Genomic DNA, 15,253 nt, shown 5'->3' with positions numbered 1-15,253 from the left:
CCAATGTTATCTCCTCTGTCAGATTTTTTCCAGAAGTTTCTTTTTCTGCCAGTCTCTCTCAGCCTTTTGCTAATTTACCTTTTCTCGACATTGACCACCCTGTGTGTGTTTAACGGTCTTTCTCCCCAGTTTGTGCGTTTTGCTTCGGGGGAGCCTCTTAGTTTTATATATAGCTACAGGGCCACACTGAAGCACACTGAAGACCCTCAACGATCACGAATGAACTAATGCATGAAAGGATAGGGTTACGGAAATGGGTTCTAGAAAAAGGAGTGTGGTTGAAGTGGCTGTTCGCTTAACACACCAGTATACAACTTGCTTACTTCGGTACTCCTTTTTTTTTTTTTTAAAGATTTTATTTATTTGACACAGAGAGACAGCGAGAGAGGGAACACAAGCAGGGGGAGTGGGAGGGAGAAGCAGGCTTCCCGCCGAGCAGGGAGCCCGATGCGGGGCTCGATCCCAGGACCCTGGGATCATGACCTGAGCCAAAGGCAGACGCTTAAGGACTAGCCACCCAGGCCCCCTCAATTTGGTCTTCCTATGCGTGGAGAAGTCCACTGTTCTATTGCTCCTGAAAATGAGCAGGGATGACTTTGTGGACATGCAGTTAACCTTCAACTTGAACTTAAGGAGAAGGGATGGTGGAATTTTAGAATAATTGCATGTGGGATCCAGTTGTCTGTGGAGGAGATGGGGGGGGAAAGAGATGACCAGGTGTTCCTAAATTCACTCTGCACCAAGTGATGGTTAGTCAAGTACAAGTATGAATACTTGGAGCCAGGACCTGCCTCTGTATTTAGCAAGTAATCTGGCTACATCTGAAAATTCATAGGGAATTTAAGGTTCTAAATATGAATGTTATAGAAGAAAATATAAACACGTGTTGTATGTTGTATATGATACATACACATATAAGTAAAATATATAATAATATATAAAATATATAAAATCATAATTTTTTTTTTAAAAGGTATAAAATTGAAAAGTACAACTCTTCCCCTACTTTCCCCCTCTCTCTTTCTCTTTCAAGGTGATCATTGTTGATAAATTATTATGTATCTTCCCTGGAAAGATTTTAATGTGTTTTATCAAATCTAAACTATTACTGATTGTAATTTTATGCAATTACATAAATGTAAATTACATGTATGTGACTTCATGAAGGAAAAAATGTGAGGAAAGAAAAAATGTTGCCAACTAAGCCTTTTTAAAATGTGTATCTTAGAAAAGATAAAATATTATTTATATGCATTTATATATGCAGTTTTTAAAATGTATACAATTGGTATTAGGCAATGTATCGTGCCTTGCTTTTTTCTTCCACGAACGACGTGTTAGAGATTTTTCTATATCTGTATATGTAGCTCTACCTCATTCTTTTTATTGCTAGGCTCTGTATTAAAATTTTATTGAACAGGATACTGTTACCGAACTCAAACTTGACTGTGCACCAATGAGCAGTAAGCCAATGGCTAATGATGAAGTTTTAGAATATATGTGAGGTTCGGTGGGGTGATGTCCGGAGCCGACGACCAAGAAAGAATTCTTGAGACATCTTTGGTGCAAAATGGTGGTTTGTTAAAGCATGGGGCCATGGGCAGAAAGATCTGCTACACTGTGGTCTTGCGGAGTGGCTATTTATATACTCAGGAGTTGGGGAGGTGAGGACAAAGGGGGTGTCCAGAAGGACTGTCATATGCTAAAGAAGACTCTCAGAATAATGGAGACCTGGTTATTGTCAAGCCAAGCTGTTTTTCCCTCTACTGAGGTACTAACATGAAGACAGTTGGGAATTTCCTGGAGGAGTGTTACATTCCTCCTATCACAGGTTCTTGTCAATGGGCTTTACATTTAGAAGAAATACAGTTTTATTTACATTTCCTTCTGCCTCAGCCTCCCTTAATTTTATGAAGGGGAGGGTGATGTTAGGGCTTCAGGAACTGAGTTATGGGTCTCTGGAAGTTAGGCTATTGATAAGAAAGCTTCTTCCTTGTAAATTGCTAGGATATTTGTAAACGGAGGTAGACTTCTGTCCTACAGGACTGTGATCTCTATCAGTTAACCATTTGTTTTTCCTTTAGGGCAGCCAGGAGTGACTGAGGACTGGGGGTGTAGGGTGCCGGCTTCTGGGGGTGTGGGGGTATAGGGTGCCAACTTCTGCTCTGTCCTCAGCTAGCCTTCTGCTCCCTCATCAGCTAATACACCAGTTTTGAAGCAAAGAAAGCTTTATTATGATAAGGGCAGCCCAACAGGAAGGCAGGGGTCATTCCCAAAGCTGCTTTCCCCTGAACTGAATTCAGACATACAAAGGATCCTTTATTAAGGATGTTTTGGTTATTTCCAGGAAATGTGTTTGTTTTTCTGCTTGTTTTTGCTATTATAAACATGTTGCAGGGAACAATCAACCTTCTCTGTATACATACATACAGACATACAAATGGATATAATGTGTATAATGTAGTAAGCTAATTTATGTTTACTAAGATTTTCCCATTTCAACTATGTACTCTATTCAAAATTTTGCTACAATTTTTAGGAATTCTATATAAAGTAGTTGTATACATTTCCTAACTTACAATGAAATACTTGCCTCGGTCTTTAGCAGTCGTAAGCTGATATTTTTATTTAGAGTTCATTATGTGCCAAGTACGACTTGGCATTTGAAAACCATGTAGAAAATGCATCTCAAATTATTTTGTAAGAGGAAGAATTCTATACTTACTCTAAGCAAAATCTCTCCAAATGGGCAGTGGTTATTTATTTATTTATTTAGAGTGTCTCAGATATATGATTTACTTTAAAAATGTTAAACCATGGGACTCCTGGGTGGCCCAGTCCTTGGGCATCTGCCTTCAGCTCAGGTCATGATCCCAGGGTCCTGGGATCGAGCCCCGCATCGGGCTCCCTGCTCGGCGGGAAGCCTGCTTCTCCGGCTCCCACTCTCTCTGCTTGTGTTCCTGCTCTCACTACCTCTCTCTCTGTCAAATAAATAAATAAGATCTTTAAAAAAAATGTTAAACCATAACAAATTACTTAGAATTTATTTATTTCTAAGTCACAATAGTGATTAATACCTGGGTATCAGTTTCCTTATATTCAGTGTTTGTTCGCAGACTGCTAACCATAAAGACTCTTCAACGTTCACAAAATAAGAGCTTAATTCTGTCCTTCGCTTGAAGTATTGGGATGCCTGGCTGGCTCAGGGTGGAACATGTGACTCTTGATCTCAAGGTTGTGGGTTCCAGCCCCATGTCGGGTGTAGAGATTACTTAAAAATAAAATCTTTAAAAGAAAGAGAAATATATATGTCAGCACTCAGTAGAGCACAAGTTAAACTCTTTACTTAATACATGTATCTGTGAGTAATCTAACGTTTCAGAGATCAAATGCTTTTTATTTTTCCTTAAAGAGCTTCACATAAATTCCAAGGAAACTAAGACGACACACATAGAAAGCGTTTGCATGCTATACTGAAATATGTTTACCTGTATTGAAGCAATCGATTATGTTTATTAGATTACCATACAAGCAGAGTAACTGACAATGACCTTTTCCTGTGTATTTTGTGATAAACTTGACATGTTCTTTTTAAAAAAGATTTATTTATTTATTTATTTATTTAAGAGATGGGGGTGGGTAGGAGCAGAGGCAGGGAGAAAGAATCCTGAAGGAGACTCCCCACTGAGCTTGGAGCCTGAACCCTGCTCTGTCCCAGGACCCTGAGATCATGACCTGAGCCGAAATCAAGAGTCAGTCACTCAACCAACTGAGCCACCCAGGTGCCCCTTGACAAATTCTTGATTAGGAGATTTTCAGAACTACTTCGGAGTGCTAGAAAAAAAGCACTGGTAGAACTGAGCCAGTTTCCTAACATGTTAACATTAAGATCTGTGCTTTATAAAAACCACATTTTATTATTCATGATTTATTTATTTTAACTGATACTGAGTTCTTGCTATTTGTAGTCTTTTGGAAGAACAAATATAATATGGCATAATTCTAAGCTTTATTTTTTTCCCAACTACTCCCCTTTTTGATCTCTTTATAGCTTTTCATGCCTTTACCTGTTTTCTTTTCTCTCTCTATTTCTTCCCTCTCTTCTTATTGAATCCTACCTATTCTTCAAGGGCAGCTTATGTCCAGACCCTCCATGAAATTCTCTTTGTCTATACTAATTTTTCTTCCTCTAAATTTTCCAGTAGAGCTCCACAATTTTATTTTTTATTTTTTTATTTTTTAAAAGATTATATTTATTTGAGAGAGAGAATGAGCAGTGCGGAGGGGCAGAGGGAGAGAGAGAGAGAGAAGAGCAGACACCCTACTGAGCAGGAAGCCCGAGGCAGGCTCCATCCCAGGACCTGGAGTCATGACCTGAGCCCAAGGCAGATCCTTAACTCTCAGAGCCACTCAGCCCCCCTGAGCTCCACAATTTTTACTCTTGATTGATTTGCAAAGATTACTTTATCTCTCCAATAGCATTGTGAATCTTTGAGGACAAGAGTCCTGTCTTGTTTTCTGCCTCCCAGAGTAAGTAACATAGCCCTGGGCACGTAGTAGTTACTCACACCACTTTGCATGGGTACTGGGGCTGTGGCACAGGAAGGAGGGAGAAGCTTCCATTTTTTTTTTAAAGATTTCACCTATCTATTTGACATAGAGAGAGAGGGAACAAGTAGGCAGAGTGGCAGGCAGAGGCAGAGGGAGAAGCAGGCTTCCTGCTGAGCAGGGAGCCCGATGCGGGACTCGATTCCAGGACCTTGGATCATGACCTGAGCTGAAGGCAGCCGCTCAACCGGCTGAGCCACCCAGGCGCCCTTTTTTTCCCTTTCTGTACTTGTTTTCAGTGAGATTTCCTTCTCTAAGCCTATGGATTCAGCCTGACCTTAGTAACCATAGATACTGTTTAACCCAACCGGTGGTATTCAGGACTAAATTAAACATTTTTAGCTTTAATATTCTTTCTTTGCAAGATCACAAATAACTACTTGAACAAGGGGGAAGACTGGTGCCTACAGATGGGTAAGAGTGAGTAAACTAATTCTATCTCTTTTTACCTTTCTCCTTAATTTAGTTTCAAAATGCCTTTTTTTTTTTAAATTTCCCTGTGGGTTTAAGGGGAAGTTTTCCAAACTAAAGCCTCCTGCCAGACAGTAAATAAATTGGTCATTTCCTTTTTTTAAAAAAATCTTTTTAATTTTTTTATTTTATTACTATTTTTCTTTTTTTTTTTTAGTTTTTTTGTTGTTGTTGTCTATTTGACAGAGAGAGACACAGTGAAAGAGGGAACACAAGCAGAGGGGGAGGGAGAGGGAGAGGTAGGCTTCCCGTGGAGCAGGGAGCCCGATGCGGGGCTCAATCCCAGGACCCTGGGATCATGACCTGAGCCGAAGGCAGACGCTTAACGACTGAACCACTCAGGCGCCCCTATTACTATTTTTAAGTAATCTCTCCACCCAACATGGAGCTTGAACTCATGACCGCAAAATCAAGAGTTGCATGCTCTACAGACTGACCCAGCGAGGAGCCCCAATTGGTCATTTCCTTAGTGCAGTTTATTATATTTCCTTTTTTAAAAAATAGCATTTTAAAATGGAATTATACAATTACTTCACTAAGGCATACCCTTCAGTGGTTTTTATTATATGCACTGTGTTGTACAACGACAGATAATCACTATCTAATCCCAGAACATTTCCATTACCCAAAAAAAGGAATTCAGGCCTATTAGCAGGTAGGCCCAATTCTTCCTTCCCCATCCCCTGACTACCACATCTATTTTCTGTCTCAATGGATTTGCCTTTTCTGGACATTTCATGTAAATGGACTCATATAATATGTGGCCTTTTGTGGTCTGGCTTCTTTCACTTTGTGTGGTGTTTTCAAGATTCGTCTATGCTGTAGCATGGGATGGTCCTTCATTCCTTCTTATGACAGAATAATATTCCATTATAAGGGTATGCCACATTTTGTTTATCCACTCATCACCTAACTGGATGTTTGGGTTGTTTCCAATTTGAGCTCAATATGAATAATGCTGCCATGAACATTCGTATACAAATTTTTGTGCAAACAGATTTTATCAATTCTCTTGGGTGGAATCAGTGGCTCATTTGCTAATTCTATGTTTAGCTTTCTGAGGAACTGCCGAACTGTTTTCCTCAGAGGCTGCACAATTTTACTTTCCCACCAGCAATGTATGAAGATTTAAACTTCTCTATGACCTTCTCAACCCTCTTTATTGTCTTTTTAAAAAAAATTTAGAGCCATCCTACTGGGTGTAAAGTGCCATCTCATGGTGGTTTTGATTTGTATTTTCCTAGGGGCTAGTGGTGTTGACTGTCTTTCCATGTGCTTGTTGGTCATGTAACACATATATATAAATATACGTATTTATTAAGCATAGTTATATATCTCACCAAGCATGAAACTTGGCATTTAGTTGTTGACAATTAATATTACTTCCCTAGTCTTTGTGGAATGCATATGGATCCTACCAAGACCTACCTTAGATGACAGCTTCTCCTCAGAGATTTCCTTCTTGAGTTTTCTCCTCTGATGCTACAGATTCTTGTGCACACCTTAGCTGGTTCTAAGGAAACTGTGAAGTGTTTGTTGGTATGTTTGGCTTCCCTCATTAGGCTGTGAGCTCCTTGCCAATGACTAGAGGTGAGAGAACAGTGCTTGTTTCAGGAATGGCCAGAGCTCCTGTGACCTCAGGCAGCACCCAGGGCAAAGGCAATGGAAGAAATTGGAGAGAGAGCTTGGAACCGAGTCAGGAAAGCCTTGGAGGACAAAAGAAGCCGTATTTGGCGCCCGGAGGAGGACTTTAAGCAGGGCAGTCATATGATATGATCTGAAGTTCAGAAAGATCATTTTTGTCTGTGTAATTGGGTAAGACCTGTACCTTCTCTGGATCTTAGTTTCATTAGCAATAAAAAGGGAGAGCTGAACTAGATAATTTCTGTGTTTTGTTTTGTTTTTTTTCTAGTTCTGAAATGATGTACCATGAATCTCAACTATCTGGACTCCTCAGGGAATGAACTGTGTTGGATAATAACATTTTCTGAAAATTTAATCTGTGCTAACACTTAAAAAATAGTAGCCATTTTTTATTTTATTTTTTTAATTTTATTATGTTATGTTAGTCACCATACATTATATCATTAGTTTTTGATGTGGTGATCCACGATCCATTGCTTTCGTATAACACCCAGTGCTCCATGTAATACGTGCCCTCCTTAATACCCATCACCGGGCTAACCCATCCCCCCAGCCCCCTCCCCTCTAACACCCTGTTTCTCAGAGTCCATAGTCTCTCATGGTTCATCTCCCCCTCTGATTCCCCCCCCTTCATTTTTCCCTTCCTTCTCCTAATGTCCTCCATGCTGTTCCTTATGTTCCACAAATAAGTGAAACCATATGATAATTGACTTTCTCTGCTTGACTTATCTCACTTAGCATAATCTCCTCCAGTCCCATCCATGTTGATGCAAAAGTTGGGTATTCATCCTTTCTGATGGCTGAGTAATATTCCATTGTGTATATGGACCAATCTTCTTTATCCATTCATCTGTTCTCCTTCCACAGTTTGGCTATTGTGGACATTGCTGCTATGAACATTGGGGTGTATATGGCTCTTCTTTTCACTACATCTGTGTCTTTGGGGTAAATACTCAGTGGTGCAATTGCTGGGTCATAGGGTAGCTCTATTTTTAAATTTTTGAGGCACCTCCACACTGTTTTCCAAAGTGGCTGTACCAACTTGCATTCCCACCAACAGTGTACGAGGGTTCCCCTTCTCCACAACCTCTCCAACATTTGTTGTTTCTTTCCCTGTCCATTTTTGCCATTCTAACTGGTGTAAGGTGGTATCTCAATATGGTTTTGATTTGAATTTCCCTGATGAATCATGGCCATTTTTAGATGAAAAACTCATGAAGATTAATTGCATACTTCCCTGACTTCTTAAATATAATATCATGATTCAATTTTCATCTTTCCTTGATGGCTTAAATAATAGTAGCTCTACAGTGGCTTAAATAACTCTGTGGATCAAGAAAGAGCACTGGTTGCCTACAAGGAAGCTCTCCAGCCCTACTGAGTTCAGTCAGTGTATGTGTTTTACCATTACATTGAAATTAAAGTAAATTTTGCTTTGGTTTCAGCCTGTCAACATCCTCTGAGAGCAGGCATGATTCTCTTACTGAGTAAAGTGAACTGTTTTGCAGAATTCAAAAGCACAGATTGGAGCAGAGTGACGGACAGTTGCTATGACTTCACTAATATGTATCATTATACTTGTTTTTGGTATACTGTAGGTAACAGGATCAACTCTAGGCCAATTTCAAGGGTAAATGTGTAATGCACACACAACTCCTGGGTATTGTAGGTCATCGTGTACAATAATAATTCAGAGATGTTTACTTGTTACTTTCCAAGAACATTTACTCACATGTAAAGAAAATAGACATTAGATTGTGGTCAAGGAACAAAGACAAAAACTGGGATTTATAAAAGAGAGAGGAGAGAGAAGTGAGAAAAAAATCTGCAAACAGTATGGGAACAGTTGTTCTGGTTTGCAGATTTTGGGCATGAGTGCTTAGCTGGCAGCAAACAGATTAATCAGTTTGGGTATTTCTGTTCTTGAGTAGGCGGATTTAGGATATCAAAGGAAACCATTTCAGCTGTTGATGGGATCTTCGGAAAAGCTGGAGGGGGCAGCTGTGGGGTGCTGGTTACAGGCTGTCTCTGTGTCTTACGGAGGGCTGCTCAAGTTCCTCCATAAGAAACACCATCTAACTTAGGCCAGGTGTGCACACGTGTCCTCAGAATTTCTCATTAGCAAGCCTCTTTCTCTGTCTTCTTTTGAACTCTCGCTTTGGAAATTTTGTTGTTGTTCTTCAAGGGTTTACTGTTATCCTGGCTTCCGGATTTTAGCCATAGCCGGAAAACTTGTTTATTTAGATGGCGGTCTGATGACTGTCCTATGATGAGATTTTCTTTCTTTCTTTTTTTTTTAAAGATTTTATTTATTTGACAGAGAGAGACAGCAAGAGAGGGAACACAAGCAGGGGGAGTGGGAGAGGGAGAAGAAGGCTTCCTGCCGAGCAGGGAGCCCGGTGCAGGGCTCGATCCCAAGACCCTGGGATCACGACCTGAGCCAAAGGCAGACGCTTAACGACTGAGCCACCCAGGCGCCCCTAATGATGTGATTTTCTATAAGTGACATTTTCTCCTGTTCCACTCGTGTCCCCTGATTTTCCTGGTTATGTGCTCGTGATACCTTCTACACTCCTGTATAGAGCTCTTCTGATTGGATAGGTCAGATTATACTTCATATGATACCATTGCTTCAATAAATAATCATCATCACATTTTAGGGGCACGTTGGAAAGGCTGTTATAAACAAAAAGTCCATTGGAGTAAGCTGGGAGCTGGAAGTATAGTCATTTTTCATTGGCTGAGTTGTGACCGTCTCTCATTGGCTGGGCTGTTGCTAGGGCAAGAGGAAAGTTTTAATCTCGCTGGGATAGGAAAGTAGTATCCACATGCAAGGTGGGGCTCTTTCTGTTTGGTCTGCGGTTCGCAACCAGTGGTAGGGCTGATAGGATGTGAGAGCTTACCCCTTCTGGCATTCTGAATACATTCTAAATGAGGTTTCCTTTTATTTTCACACTGCCAAGAGGATGTTTTATGCTTTTTGGGAGTTCCTGGATATGCTCATGGAGATGAGATGGCTGGACAGTTGAGTGTCTGATTGGTGAATTGTTTCACAGTGTTCCTCGATGCAAGGAATATTTCAGTCCATGTAGTCCTTTGCCTTGTCTCTCGGACAAGTCAGTTTCTCAGCTCTAACACACGGCTCTCCATCTTTTTTCAGCCCTTACATACCTGAGGACAGGTACCTTCCCATCAGCTACAGTAATTACTATGACAGGGATGGGATGTGTGTGGGGTAGCAGCACCCTAGGATCATATCACAGTCAGAAGGAGCACTTAGAGTTTCAAAAAGCCCCTAGGTATATGTGTGCTGTTGCTCCTAAAAAAAAATATATATATATATATTTCTCCAGTCCTGTGAGCTTAGCTTTGTTTGTTAATACAGTAAGGGAGAAGTAGATAATTTTGCTACCTGTCTAGGTTCAAGGGGAGGACTAAATTAACAGAGAACATTCAACTTACTGTACAGTTTTAAAAGAAAACTTTTTATCATTATAGGTTTTGAAGTTTAAGGTGCTCCATGGGAGGAAAAAGCCGATAACATGAGCGCGGAAGAAGGCGGTCCCACCCCTCGGAAAGAAGCAGCTCCTCCCTCTTCAGGAGAGGCAGCCCCCCCTGGGCCAGAAGAGACTGCCCCCCCGGATCCAGGAGAAGAGGCTCCTCCTCCTTCAGATGAAGGGGCTCCGCCCCCTGTGACAGAGGCGGCCTCAGCTCTAGATGCCAGCTCTCTTTTCGAAACAGGTCCTGCTCCTTCTGGAAGTGATTATCTGAATTTCATTCCTTCCGATGAAAGGATAATTCTTCCAGAGGACGATGAGCTGGATGCACACAGAGTTCGACCTAGGCCTACACTCCGACTGGGTCAAGCCATGCTTTCTGAAATGCTTTCTCAGTCTTCCTGTAGATCATCCCGATACCGCCGAAGCATGAGCAGTATTCCAAATCTACAGGAAACGTTAAAAGAGAGACAGGTTTTTCTTATAATAAGATTCTTCATGTGTGACACTTTTATGTCAAGTTAAATGTTTTTGGTGGTTTTTCTTTATAATTACAATTTTTACCTGTGGTTTTTATTCTTTAGGCAAGATTTAGAGATTCAAGGGAAAACCGAAAAATGAAAATTGACTCTTCATACAAATATATATTTGAAATTCTAGCAGAAAAGCTTGGCCTGGACTTAGTAACCATTGAAGAATTAATTTTGGATTGTCCTTCTGTAAGTTTAAATCTTATCGTTATTTTTTAATTGCTCTTTGAGAGCTGATTGCTTTAAGAAGCTGGAGTCATTGTCATGCACAACAAAACACTTCGAAAGGGGAGGTTGAAATTTTACCCATTAGGAAGTTTTATAGAACTATAGCCAGTTGAATCATATTTCTAGTTAGGTGTACTGTTGAAGAGGAAGGAAAGGGAAGAGTTAGCTACTAGAATTTGGCTAAAATTCAAAATGCCTTTAGAGGTTAGAGGTATAGTCGAGCACAGGTAGAGTTAAATATTCTAAAAGTACAGGTTATATGAACTACATATGCAAATCATTTGGGTAGATGAACAAACTGCATACATATGAGCTAGGGAACAATGACTTTTGCATGAGCATGGTAGAAAACAACAAGATGATTACCGTGTGTCTCAGCATGCCAGGGACAGTCCTAGATTATGCCTACTTTCCTGGCATAATCATTAATGGCCCCTCCTTTACTCCTAAAAGGTCCCAGTTTTGGCTAATGAATGTCTATGGTCACCCTCATTAGCGTAATACAGATAAGCTGTGACTTTCATAGAAGCTTCCAGAAGCAGTATCACAGCTTCCTTTCTGATAGCTCAGCTTCTAAATTAACTTTCAAAAATAGTACTACAGTTTGCTTGAGCTTTTTACCAACCCTAGTTGTGGACTGGCCTGGAGCCCAGCAAGACCAAGGAACAGGTACATACTGGTGGTGCACTGATTGTCCCATTGAATGTATGGTGAGAGCGTTGGGTAGGGGGCAGTGTTGTGGTGAGGTTGTCATCAGTGGGGTCCGTACCCCCTGCTTTTACAGGGACCAGTGAACTTGGGCAAAACTCTGTTGGCTGCCTCTAGGAGCCCAGATTTTGTGGGATGTTTCCTAAAGGAGTCTCTCTCTTGCTTGATGTGATGTGTTGCCAAGTTCTGGAAAGTTGTCTGCCTTTTTTGTCAGGATCCTTATAAAAGTTGAGAACTGGCAGTCCTCTGATAGTATGAGTGGGATTGCTCATTCCTTAGTGTGTTATGGTAATCTGGGAATGTGATCGATGCAAAGAGATAAATAACAGCTATTTTAATGGTGAAAGATAGGAAAATGCATGAATCGTGCACTTAAAACAAGAGGCGCCGCTGCAACCAACTGGAAATAGAGCGTAGTTTCTCAGGTCACCACAATTCCCTGCAGGAATGTACAGGTGTGGTCAAGGGTGGCTGCCTGGGCATGTGGACTGTGGATCAGATAGATCCCTGTGCAGAAGGGCCCTTCACTTGGTTTAATGGTTTCCTGTCACCACCTGGAATTTCTTCAAAAAAATTTTTTTTTAAGTTTTCTAATTCCAGTATAGTTAACATAGAGTGTTATATTAGTTTCGGGTGAACAAAATAGTGATTCAACAGTTCTGTACATCACCTGGTGCTCATCATGGTAAGTGTAGTCTTCAACCCCCATTACCTATTTCACCCATCCCCCTACCCACCTCCCCTCTGGTAACCACCAGTTTGTTCTCTATAGTTAAGGGTCTGTTACTTTGTTTGTCTCTCTTCTTTTTTTCCTTTGTTTTATTTCTTAAATTCTACATATGAGTGAAATAATGTGGTATTTGTCTTTCTCTGACTGGCTTATTTTGCTTAGTATTGTACCCTTTAGCTCCATCCATGTTGTTGCAAATGGCAAGATTTCATTCGTTTTTATGGCTGAGTAATATTCCATTGTTTATATATACCATATCTTTTTTACCCATTCATCTATCAATAGACATTTGGGCTACCTCCATAACCTTATTGTAAATAATGCTGCAATAAATATAGAGATGCATGTGTTCCTTTGAATTAATGTTCTTGAGTAAATCCCCAGTAGTGTGATTACTGAATCATGGGGGTAGTTCTATTTTACTATTTTTACTTTTGAGAACCTCCATACCATTTCCCACAGCAGCTGCACCAGTTTGCATTCCCACCAACAGTGAGCCAGGGTTCCTTTTCTCCCCACATCTTCGCCAGCACTTGTTTCTTAGGTTTTTGATTTTAGCCATTCTGACAGGTGTGAGGTAATATCTCATTAAAGTTTTGATTTTCATTTGCCTGATGATGAGTGATGTTGAGCATCTTTTCGTGTGTCTGTTGGCCACCTGTATGTCTTCTTTGGAGAAATATCTGTTCATGTCTTCTGCCCATTTTTTAAATTGGACTATTTGGGTTTTTTTGATGTTGAGTTGTATGAGTTCTTTATATATTTTGGATACTAACCTTTTATCAGATGTATCATTTGTGAATATCTTCTCCCATTCAGGAAGTTGCCTTTTTGTTTTGTTGACTATTTCCTTTGCTGTGCAGAAGGCTTTTTATTTTGATATAGTCCCAATAGTGTATTTTTGCTTTTATTTCCCTTGCCTCAGGAGACAGATCTAGAAAAATGTTGCTATGGCTGACATCAGAGAAATAGCTGCCTATGCTCTCTTCTAGGATTTTTTATGGTTTCAGGTCTCACTGATAGGTCTTTAGTCTATTTTGAGTTTATTTTTGTGTGTGGTGTAAGAAAGTGGTCCAATTTCATTCTTTTGCATGTAGCTGTCCACTTTTCCCAGCACTATTTGTTGAAGAAACATTCTTTTTCCCATTGCATAATTCTGGCCTCTTTTGTCAAAGATGAGTTGACCACATCCACCTTGAAATTCTTTTTTTAAAGATTTTATTTTATTTTTAAAAAATGTTTTATTTATTTATTTGTCAGAGAGAATGAGAGAGAGAAGCAGGCAGAGGGGAGAAGCAGGCTCCCCCACTGAGCAAGGAGCCTGATATGGGACTCAGTCCCAGGACCCTGGGATCATGACCTGAGCCGAAGGCAGATGCTTAAACGACTGAGCCACCCAGGCATCCCTTAGAGATTTTAGTTTAATTCCAGTTACTTAACATATAGTGTAATATTAGATTCTCATGTACAATATGGTGATTCAGCACCTCCTTACTACATCCGGTGCTTGTTACAAGTACACTCGGTAATCACCATCACCTATGTAACTCATCCCCCTCAACCAATTCCCCTCTGATAACCATCAGTGTGTTCTCTATAGTTAAGTCTGTTTCTTGGTTTATCTTTCTGTTTCTTTCTCCCCCACCCCACATTTGCTTGTTTTTTTGTTTCTTAAATTCCACATCTGAGTGAAATCATAGGATATTTGTCTTTCTCTGAGTGATTGATTTTGCCTAGAATAATACTCTCTAACATCCATCCATATGCATGGCAAGATTTCACTCTTTTTTATGGGTGAGTAATATGCCATTGTATATGTATAACAAATCTTTTTTCCCCCGCTCAGATCTAGGATTAGGGTTTGGTTAGGGCCAGAATAAGGGTTAGGGTTAGGGCCAGTGTGATTGTATGTGCCTATTATCTTGCAGTTCAGAGACCACTCCAGAGGGATAAGTTTAGGGTTAAGATAGGGTTAGTGTTAGGGTTAAGGTTTAGGGTGTGTGTTTGGGTTAGGATAAGGTTTTTGCTTAGAATAATGCTTTCTACCTCCAACCACATTTTTGTAAAATGGCAAGATTTCATTCTTTTTTCATGGCTGAGTAATATTCCTTTGTGTGTGTGTGTGTGTGTGTGTGTGTGTGTGTGTGTGTGTGTGTGTGTGTACCAAATCTTTTTTCCCCCTCAGATCCTGAATTAGGGTTCTGTTTAGGGTTATAATAAGGGTTAGGGTTAGGGTTAGAGTTAGGGTTAGGGCCAGTGTGAGTGTATGTGCCTATTATCCTGCAGTTCAGAGACCTCTCCAGAGGTTAGATTTAGGGTTAGAGACAGGGTTAGAGGTAGAGTTTAGGGGTTACTGGTAGGGGTAGGTTAGGTTTAGGGTCAGGGTTAAGATTAGGGTTAGGATTTGTGCTTGGCATCCTGCAGTTCAGAGACCTCTCCAGAGAATAAACCCTCAGACTTCCGTTAGGTTGAAAATAAACATGACAAGCATCCACCAAGCTGAGGTAAAGAGGGATTTAACCTTCTAAATACTCTACTTTATTTTTTTAAAGATTTTATTTATTTATTTGACAGAGAGAGACACAGCGAGAGAGGGAACACAAGCAGGGGGAGTGGGAGAGGGAGAAGCAGGCTTCCCGCTGAGCAGGGAGCCCTACGCGGGGCTCGATCCCAGGACCCTGGGACCATGACCTGAGCTGAAGGCAGACGCTTAACGACTGAGCCACCCAGGCGCCCCCTAAATACTCTACTTTTTAAGAGAAGTTTTTATTTAAATTCCAGTTAGTTAACATACAATGTAATATTAGTTTCAGGTGTAGAATTTAGTGATTCAACAC

The 15,253-nt window shown here is 40.5% G+C and overlaps 1 protein-coding gene across 1 annotated transcript in view; it reads left to right on the top strand.

Annotated features, from left to right (window-relative positions):
• DNAH8 (dynein axonemal heavy chain 8) overlaps positions 1-15,253 on the top strand; it is a 417,769-nt gene that overhangs the window by 563 nt on the left and 401,953 nt on the right. The window contains exons 2-3 of the mRNA XM_027603620.2: positions 10,222-10,694; positions 10,805-10,939. Coding sequence (XP_027459421.2) covers positions 10,266-10,694; positions 10,805-10,939 — 564 coding nt within the window. The 5' untranslated portion in view covers positions 10,222-10,265. The remainder of the gene's footprint in view (positions 1-10,221; positions 10,695-10,804; positions 10,940-15,253) is intronic.

The sequence above is a fragment of the Zalophus californianus genome, chromosome 7 (genome assembly GCF_009762305.2).
Source record: "Zalophus californianus isolate mZalCal1 chromosome 7, mZalCal1.pri.v2, whole genome shotgun sequence".
In the NCBI taxonomy this organism is placed as follows: Eukaryota; Metazoa; Chordata; class Mammalia; order Carnivora; family Otariidae; genus Zalophus; species Zalophus californianus.
The sequence above is the reverse complement of the archived record's forward strand: the minus strand, read 5'-3'. Positions and strand labels throughout refer to the sequence as shown.